General features: G+C 37.5%; 1 protein-coding gene across 1 annotated transcript; it reads right to left on the bottom strand.

Moving 5' to 3' along the window:
• Nucleotides 1–887: 887 nt before the first annotated feature.
• Nucleotides 888–10,443, bottom strand: LOC107878135 (protein GAMETE CELL DEFECTIVE 1, mitochondrial; the record flags this gene model as incomplete). Its single annotated transcript, XM_047406392.1, is given in 3 exon segments — nucleotides 888–1,296; nucleotides 1,501–1,712; nucleotides 10,260–10,443. Coding segments are annotated over 3 exon segments (466 nt in total), but the record flags the coding sequence as incomplete, so codon positions are not given.
• Nucleotides 10,444–10,679: the final 236 nt, after the last annotated feature.

Genomic DNA, 10,679 nt, shown 5'->3' with positions numbered 1-10,679 from the left:
GAAAAGAAGATTTACTGTATTCCTACTGCCATCCTGGGAAATAACTAAATTCTTTATTAATTAAAAATGCCAAATGATGATAATATTCAAAATAAGTAACTTTTTGATACATGATGGTAGTTTTTTTTTTATATATAATTTTGTATTAAATAAAAAGGTGAACAATAATGAATTTTTTTAATCATTAAACGTATCTACAAATTTATACATCATGTAATACACCTATGAAGGATAAATGTTTGATCCACATTAATTTGTGTTGGAGTTTCATATTTTTTATAATATTATAGATAATTAAAAAAATTGTCATAAATAAAAGGTGTAGATTCAGTTGGGGTTATTCAAACGACTGAGCAAATTGAGTGTCTTTTAACCTTTATTGATTAGTATCGAAGTCTCTGTGGAATAGCTATTTCAAACAGTCTCTAATTCGCAACTCTTCATCTAAAATACCAGCCTATTTAGTGTTGCCTCCTTTATTAGTTTCTCCTATATCAGTTTCTTTTGGAGATCGGTTGAGGACCTAATTTTTGTATATTACTCTTTCTGATACATAGATTGTGACGTGTACAATATTTGTCAATCATTAAACATCAAGATAGCTCCTGAAAGCTTAACATAAGATAATTTGACTTTCAATCCCAACTTCAATTATCAGCTAATGGTTATACTTGTATTCGAACTTTAGATGATTGTTCATGCTTGCTTGTGAAACATCTCTTTGTTTATTACTCCCTCGTTCTCATATTATTTGTCAACTTTCCCTTTTACACCCCCTTAAGAAAATCATAAATAAAATATCATTTTACTATTTTACCCTTCAAGAAACTCTTTTTTAAAACTTTACAAACTTAGACTTGCCATAAGAATTTAACTGAAAGAGTAAATGGAAAAGATCAATTCATTTTATCTTGATTTTATAAATTGATAACTAATTTGGAACAATTATTTTTCACAATAATTTGGACAACTAATGGGACGAAGGAAGTATATTTAATGCCAGAAAGCTCTGCTCGTCTTTTTTTAGGAGATGATCTATAAAATTTACCGAGAATTCTGTTGATGATACTTAACCTGCAAGGATTCACTTTCATTTGTTGGACAAAAATTACAACTAGCAACATTGCAGCCTGCAGATGCAACTAGTTAGGCTCAGACTCCCAAATCAGCTTACCTCTGCTATCTACTTCGATACGAGTTCATTCTTCATCATTTTATTAGACTTTCTAACATTGAATGTTGCTCAAGCTCAAGTGCTCCACGGCCAGAACAACGCACAATGTGATCATCCCAAACCTAAAAAAGGCGTGTTTTTATTACCAATTCTAAATGTGAATTCAATAGAACTGACTTAGATGGGAAAGAAAGTAGTTCCAATAGAATCTATGGAAAGTTCTATAAATTCAGTAGAATTACAAATTCAATACTAATTTTACAACATGGATTCCCATATTTTGCGATGTCATTCTGTTCTAAGAACAATAATTTACAAAATGCTACCTTCCAGTTCCCCCCAGATTAGAGAAGAAGGTAGTGTCAGACGATGTTTCTTCCTCCCTGAAAGGCCGAGTTGATGTATCTGCTATGCTAGGTAACCTTGAAACACTGCCCTTCCCTTTTCTAGCATTTGGACCGATCTCCTCTATCATGTACTTCCAACCATCTATGGGCCGCCTCCGACTAAATATATGGGTTTTAATAAAACTGGCAATCTGCATAATCAACATTTATGCAGCGTAAGAAACAAGACCAAACAATAGATCACAATGTTTCACTATCCAATGTCAGAACCTTATAATTCCGGTTAATATTCTTTTACTAAATTGCTATTATTCATTAGTGAACAGAACCACAGTGGAACAGTTGGTATATGTTAACGAACACAAGAATGGATAAAATTGAGAAAAAAAAAAAAAGACTCATTAGCATTGACAAAAGAAATTAAAATGAGGTCTATCTGCCATACTGGAAACATGCGATATGTTCTCGTCTACAAATAACTCATAAGACATGGCCATGTTCCACAAAGCACTAAATTATGCAACTAACAATGAGCTTGGAGGACAAGAAATTGAAGAATAAAGTATCTCTTCAAGCTTATATCATTAGCTGGTGAAGATACGTGAAGACAGACAGAAGGCGTCAAGCTATCATGCCACTGAGTACTGACCAATGTATCAACCAGCCACCATCCACCGATTTTCTTAATCAGTAATATTCTAGAATTATAAGGCAAGGTAAACTCACTCAGTGAATGATGTTAAAGCTAGGATTGAAAATAGAATGTGGACTAGCTATCAGAAATGACTAGCTCCAAAGAGAATATTTTAACCCCAGAGATGAATCCCTAAGGGAGTTTCATAGGCTATTTGGCCAAAGAGATAACTTGCCTACACTTCTCTAGTAACAGTATTAGACCAGAACAAATAGTTTTCCCGTGAAATGTACACTGTTCAGAGGACATACCACATTGATCACATCCATATAAGAGGGAAGTAGAAAGAGGAAGATAGACCAAGGAATGTGGCAGTGCAACTTATGGAAACCTCTATGCAGAGAGGTCCACTGAGAGACCTCAATGTAAAGGTATCCCAATCCTTTGCCAGAAAAAGCCTGAGTGACTATAGAAAAGACAATCTCAGAGGAAATGTAGTATTGGCTCTACAATGTAAGAGGAAGAGATTGAAAGTTGCCTGCTCTTTGATCCTTGGGGACTCGGAAGATGATGAAGGGTTATCAAGAATGTGGTAGAGAATGAAGATAGCCTCAGATGGAGTATTAGCCTAAGCAGCATGAGCTAGTGAATTTAGGGTTGCATGTGATACGAAGACTTCATTCTTACAGATAAAGGATCTTAATCCTGCATTTTTGGTCAACTACGAAATTAGATATGTACAAGCACAACGGAAGCATTTAGAACACTTACTCTTGTTGTCTTTACATTAGATTCTATTTTGCAATTAGTGGCTAAAGATGTGAGAGTAGTTAAAATGAAGAGCATATGCCAGTTACTTTGACATAGAAACAAAGATTCTCCAATATGTAAGCAACTGCAGAAGTACTCTGTAACTGAAAGGCTCTAATAGGGCAACAAGACGCCTAGAAAACATAGGACATTAAAGGAAACGTATCACTTCGGTTAAAATTAAAAGCAACTCATTTCTTTGTCCCGAAGCAAATGAATAGAGAAGACTAAAACGTAAGCAGCGGTCTGTCATTCCAAATGTACCCTTGGCCTCAATTTCCTACCGTGTATTTACACCTGCGCAGTTTAATTGTCCTAACAACTTGTAGAATGGATGTTAGCTAGTCCGACACTGGACACGAACGTAAAATCAGCATGAACCTTTAAAAGCTCGGACTCTTAACACATAGAGAAAGTAATATAACAACAGCGTCTTCAGCATTCCTTGAAACTGAGAATGGTGACCATGACTACCTTTGTCTATTATAGCCAGTACCGACCAAATGTATTGAAGGTTTAAAGCAATATATAAGAAGTAAGCTGAATAAAATTGTGAGAAAATAATGGAGTAACTACTCCTACTCCTACCCCCCTCAAGCTGGTGCATACAAGTCATATGTACCTAGCTTGTCACAAATATACTGGTGAAGGACTTGGTGAAGATATCTGCAAGGTTGATCAGTTGACTTTACAAATTTTATAACAATATCACCCGAGAGTATCTTTTCTCTGATAAAGTGACAATCAATCTCTATGTGTTTGGTCCTCTCATGGAACACTGGCTTAGATGCAATATGAAGGGTTGCTTGATTATCACACATACAAGTTCCATCTTACCAGTTTCTCCAAATTTTAGTGCTCTCAACAATTGTTTGATCCAAATCAGCTCGCAAGTTGCTGCAGCCATTGCTCGATATTCTGCTTCGGCACTAGATCAAGTAACCACACTCTGTTTCTTACTCTTCCAGGACACCAAATTACCTCTTACTAAAACACAATATCCAGATGTAGAACGTCTATCAGAGGGTGATCCTGCCCAATAAGCATCTGTATATCCAATGATATGCTCATGGCCTCGATTTTCGATGAGTAGTCCTTAATGATATGCTCATGGCCTCGATTTTCGAAGAGTAGTCCTTTTTCTGGAGATGACTTTATATATCGCAAAATATGAACTGCATCCCAATGACGGATGAAGTCATAAACTGACTTACAACACTCACAGGAAAAGAGATGTCAGATCTAGTCACTGTGAGATAATTCAACTTTCCAACCAACTGCCTATACCTTCCAGGATCACTGAGTGGCTCCCCTGTTCTGGCAGAAGTTTAGCATTTGGATCCATAGGAGTGTCAATGGATCGGCATCCCATCATTCTTGTCTCCTCAAGAATGTCTAAAGCATACTTGCATTGAGAAATAACAATACCTAATCTGGACTGAGCAACCTCAATACCTAGAAAGTATTTCAGTCTGCCAAGGTCTTTAGTCTGGAAATGCAGAAAGAGATGTTGCTTCAAGTTAGTGATACCATCTTGATAATTGCCAATGATAACAATATCGTCAACATAAACCACCAAATAAATACACAGATTTGGTTCAGAATGGCGATAAAACACTGAATGATCAGCTCCACTATGAATTATGTCAAACTCCTGAATCACTGTGCTAAACTTTTCGAACCACGCTCGAGAAGACTGTTTCAAACCATAGAGTGACTTGCGCAATCGACATACAAGGCTACTAGACTCCCTCTGAGCAACAAAACTAAGTGGTTGCTCCATATAGACTTCTTCCTCAAGATCACAATGCAGAAAAGCATTCTTAATGTCCAACTGATAAAGAGACCAATGACGAACGACAGCCATAGCGAGAAAAAGACGGACTGATGCTATTTTAGCCACGGGAGAGAAAGTGTCACTATAATCAAGCCCAAATATCTGTGTATATCCTTTGGCAACAAAGCGAGCCTTTAGCCGATCAACCTGACCATCTGGACCAACTTTGACTGTGTAAAAAGTAGATTTGCCTGCAGGAAGGGAAACAAGCTCCCAAGAACCACTAGTATGTAAAGCCGACATCTCATCAACCATAGCCTGTTTCCATCCTGAATGGGAAAGTGCTTCACCTGCAGTCTTAGGGATGAAAATAAAGGACAAAGATGATACAAAAGCATAATGGGGTGATGACAAACGATGACAACTCAGGAAAGTATAATGTGGGTTAGCATTACGAGTGGATTTTTTACTCTTTTGAAGTGCAACTGATTGGATAGAAGGAGGCAGGTCCGCAGTAGGAAAAGCGTCAGGCGCATGACATGAATCATCTGGGACTGATGCTAGACGTGGGCGGCAATGATAAGTCAAAAATGGTGGCACTATAGCTGGAGATAGAGAAGTAACCATATATTCCTCAAAGATTGGTGTGGGTAAGACTGGAGGTATGGGTAAAACCTCAAAGATACTAAAATGATCAGAAGATGTATAATAAGGTTGAGATTCAAAGAATGTGACATCAGTGAATATAAGGTAGCGACCCAGAACAGGTGAATAGCATCGATACCCTTTTTAAACTCGAGAGTAACCAAGGAAGACATATTTGAGAGCACGAGGGGCTAATTTATCTTTTTCTGAGGCTAAGATATAAACAAAACATGTGCTCCCAAAAACACGAGGAGGGATAAAGTAGAGATGTGACTGAGGAAATAGTATGGAATGGGGAACCTGATTCTGGATCGAAGATGATGGCATTCTATTAATGAGAGAGAAAGATGCGAGGACTGCATCGACCCAAAAACGCAACGGAACATGGGATTCAATGAGGAGTGCGAGCAGTCTCAATGAGATACCTATTTTTTCTTTCTGCTATACTGTTCTGCTGAAGGTGTATGGACATGATGTCAGGTGAATGATTCCTTGATAAGTCATAAACTCCTGAAACTGGGAGGATAAGTATTCTAAGGTATCATCACAACAAAAAGCACGAATGAAAACACCAAATTGATTTTGTATTTCAACATAAGAGAACTCGGAACGATCTTTCATCAAGTAAACCCAAGTACATCTTGAAAAATCATCGATGAAAGTAACAAAGTAACGAAATCCTAAGGGTGAACCGACTCTACTAGGACCCCAAATATCAGAATGAACTAATGAGAAAATAGACTCGACTCTCAATACTATGCGAAAATGTAGCACGGGTGTGTTTCCCAAGTTGACACGACTCACAATCTAATGTGGATAGACTAGACAAATTAGGCACCATTTTTTGTAGCTTGGATAGACTCAGATGTCCTAAACATTTGTGAATAAGGTCGGGAGGATCCGTAGCGGAGCATGCTATGAAGGAATTTGAAGAGGTAAGATGGTAGGCCTTGTGATTCATGTCCTATGACAATTGTCTGCCCCGTTTTGCGGTCCTGTATTAGAAAAGAATCATCAAAAAAAAGTTATACTACAATCAAGGGCACGTGTCAAACGACTAACAGATGCAAGATTAAAAAGACAACCAGGGACAAAAAGAGCAGAGTCTAGAGTGACAGAAGATAGGGGTTGTGAATAAACAATATCAGACAGAAGTGATTTGTCACCAGAAGTATGGTCAGAAGCACCCGAGTCCACAACCCCTGATCCAAAGGTAGGAGATTGTGCAGTTAAGGCTATTAGTAGAAATACCTACTTACTTGCTTGATACTGAAGATACTCATTATATTCCTTGTCAGATAAATACGCCCGTTGATCACCTGTGGTGTTAGACTGAGCAATACGAGCATTTTTAGGTGGTCGACCATGCAAAGAACAGCATACTCCACGAGTATGTCCAAGCCTATTACAATAACTACACTTAGGTCGAGAATAGCATACGCTAAGAGTATGTTCAAACCTTTTACAATAACTACACCTAGGTCGAGATCTTCCAAATCAACCTTCCCCTCGTTGATTCTTCATAAACTCTGACATTTGAGTTTCTGATCTCCTTATTAAGATTCAGATTTAATCATGAAAAAGAAATATTGCCGAAATTTGGCCACGAAAAAGAAAAGATGTTGGATATAAGATATTATGTCCACAAGTTTCTCGGAATCAGAAAATAATCATATGAGCAGCCTCGAAATGAGTAAAAGAGGCTACTGGGAAAAAAAGAAACTGCCGGAAAAGTCGCCGGAATTTAGGTTCCGACGATAGGAATCTTGAAAGACTTGTCGGAATCTGGAAAAGAGTACCTGGTCGGAGTCAGAATGGATCGGCGACCCCAACGAAAAAAGAACTCTAAAATTTGATCGGAAATAGGCTCAAGCGCCGGTGCGTGACCAGATTTCGCCGGAATTTCAAAATTCCGACAAGCGTGTGTAGGCGCGTGGATGGTATTTTTCCTATGGTTTTGGTCGGGTTTTTGTCGCCTGAGCTTCCCGATCCTCTTGGTGTTGTTGTATTTTTCACACAACCCACAAAATAAAAAAAGGCACAAATCAGTCACCGGAATCGACACACGATGACTGAGTTTTCTTTTCTGAAGTTTCTCACCAACGCTTTGATACCATGTGAGAAAATAATGGAGAAAAATTATTGTTGAATTATGTGTATACATAATTATATTGACACCTTATTTATAGACACTACGTTACAATCCTTTTCTAAGTAGGATTTTTTATACTATTCCTATTCATATTCCAACAAAAATAAGAGCAAAACAGAGACCAAGAGTCATGGGATCAACATAAACCCTCATTTGTTCATATAAAACATGAATATCATATGGAAAAATCATTTCCAAATGACACCGGAAAAAAAAATCGCAAATGCAAATGATCCTCGATGTAATCCCCAGGGTTATCACTAAAACTCTAGAAGAATCCTTAATTTCTTTTGAGAATGGTAACAAAAAAAGACTCCTCAACTTCTGTACTACTACTCAACACACATTAATGGACAAAAGAAGAAAGATTATAGGCATTATACAAAGGCGACCATCTAAACTTGAGCAAAAGCATTCAGTTAGACACCTAAAGCAAGTATGCAATGTATTGAACATGAAATGCATGCAAAATGTGCCTATTAAACATAAACACACTACTAACCGGCACCAAACGTGGGTAACATGGCAATTGAACAAATGAGAGGATGAGACAGGGTTATCGAGACCAAGTAATCCCCCCAAAAGAATTAAAGTACGTTAATAAGAACTTTTAGAATCACCATCTCTACCCAACATTCATAAAAGCCCTCATCATTGATTACACAGATACAACCTGCAAGAACTCCATAACTATGGCGGCCATCACGAAGGAGTGTATAAAGCATTGGCAAAAAATGGCGGACTGAGGAGGGGAAAAGGGGGGTGTGAGAGAGCTGATGATGTTGGGTATTGTTCTAGTCATGCCAATTCACGCGCATAAATTCAAATGAGGATCACACATTGGGCCATGTCAACATGTTGTGTTCGATAGGAATTTTTGTATCTACTCAAGTGTTCAATATGTCACACCCTTAGTTGAAGTGTCTAAGGGAAAAATTTTAGCTAGTTCAAGGGCTTCAATATATACTGCCAAGATTATAACAAGCAGTAACCATCTACAGTCTACACAAAAAAAAATCTAAGTATGTAGTATGCCTATTGATACATTTTGAAAGGTAAAATCGAATTGAGGACTTCAAGCATGACTTCAACAAAGTTAAAGTGAAATTAAGCATGACAAACAATCAAGCTCGAAAAGGACTGAAAGAAATTACATTAGGTCGTGACTTGAGGATGAGGCGAAGGAGCTGTAAAGAAGCAAGGAGATCGACTAGTTCTTAGCTTGATTGAACTACAGGTCGACTAGTTCTTCCCTTGATTGAACTTAGCATAGTTTTCTATTGCTTGAGTGGAATCAGTTGACAAAAAGCTCAAACGTAATTGACATCTTTCTTAACAACAACAATTCCATCAGCTCAAGAAAAACTTCACAGCCCAGCGATCACCGCCTACATTGATGAAAACTCGAGGTTTTGTAATACTATTAAATAAGCAGTAAACATTCTTAAGAGTCCATGAAATTCCTGAAATTGAATCCATTAACTTGACCTTTCAACCAGTTGCTCAAAAGTCCCAAACTAATGATAAAAATTCCATCAAAAGTCGCAAATTGTATGAAACTGAAGCATAATTGTTGCTATATATTCCGTATAAGATATTAACAACAATAACAATTTGGCATCTAATGGTGTGGCCTACTGATCAATGAAATAGGAGAAGAACCATGAGTTTTCATATTCAGATCCCAGCGGAAGCCAAAACCACTATGTAATTTCTTCTCATTTATATAAGCCTTGAGAGGAGGATATAAAGGTCGGGGATCAGGATACAAAGTTAGTAGGTAGTCCAGTGTCGTGCAATTTTCCTTTTCAGTGTTGTTATTATTACTCTCCTGCTATCTTATTATTTGATTTTACTATTACACGTTCCCTTTGATTTGGTTGCCACAATATCTATTGTTGTTATTTTTCCCTTCTCTTTTACGTTTAGTATGGCTTCTTTACTACTGTATTTCCTTCCATACCTATTTTTAATATGCTTTACTTGAGAAATAGCCTCTCTATCTTCACAAGATAGAGTTAAGGCAGCATACACACCACCCTTCTCAAACCCCACTTGTGGTTATTGTTGTTGTTATCTAAGTCTTGGTAGGCAGAGTTATCCGTTATCTCTGTTGGTGCAACGTGACAAGTACCTGGTCAAATAGTCGAGGAGCAAGTTGGTGTGTTCAGACTCAGGACACCACCATCATCCTAAAAAAAAAAAAAGAACAATGACTCCTCAATCCTAAACTAGTTCAAGCTATGGTAAGCCTATTATCTTGCTTGGTGTTTCTTCTTTTATTCATTTCGTAAAGTGACTTGTCCAAAAAAGATATTATGAAAGTGATGGCTAAAATGACAGAAATCCTATCCCCCCCACCACCCACCCCTTTCAGGCTCAATGTCTTTGTCGAAGACAAGTCCTGGATGCTGACTATAAAAATAAACTTCTAAATCGACTCTTGCAAAGCTTGTCTTGGACAAGTTGACTGTTTTTGGCTTTTTACTAATAAGTAGCACAATCTAGCCCTACTTGGCCTATGCAGTTAAGAGGACTTTGATACCTTTCTTATGAAAGGAAAAAGATAACACGGAAAAAGTCGAAAAGAAAGAAAAACAAAGGAGGATTTAGCAAACTAATCTGCTTTTAGAACAAAGATGTATGTCTAAACCAGCGCTGACTAATTCACCAGACCTAACGGCAAGCTTGAATTTATAAAATCGGATTTCTCCACAAACCTGGAATTTGTTGAAAGCAATTCGGCGTTCAAATTCTTGGACTAAGATATCTTCTTCTCTTTGTGACATCTCCCATATATTCCCATCTTGTGTTTTTGAAGTTGTTTCCCAGCCATCGGGTTTGTTTTTGAACTCAGAAGTCATGTTTGAATTGCTTAAATCATCATTAGGTGAACCAAAAATCCTGCATTTATACAAACAATGAAGTGAAATTAACATACGGCAGGTGGTCATATTATCAATACTAAGCCTCACAAGTTATTATCATCAAACTACGATCATGCTACACCCCGATCCCCCACCCCCGGGGAGAAGTGAAAGGACAATACGACAGACAGAAAACGGGAAACAAAATCAGACACCTAAATCAACCAACACATAGTTAAAGAAACAGTAATATAGAACATAAAATTGGCATAT

This window comes from Capsicum annuum, chromosome 1 (genome assembly GCF_002878395.1).
Source record: "Capsicum annuum cultivar UCD-10X-F1 chromosome 1, UCD10Xv1.1, whole genome shotgun sequence".
NCBI lineage: Eukaryota > Viridiplantae > Streptophyta > Magnoliopsida > Solanales > Solanaceae > Capsicum > Capsicum annuum.
The sequence above is the reverse complement of the archived record's forward strand: the minus strand, read 5'-3'. Positions and strand labels throughout refer to the sequence as shown.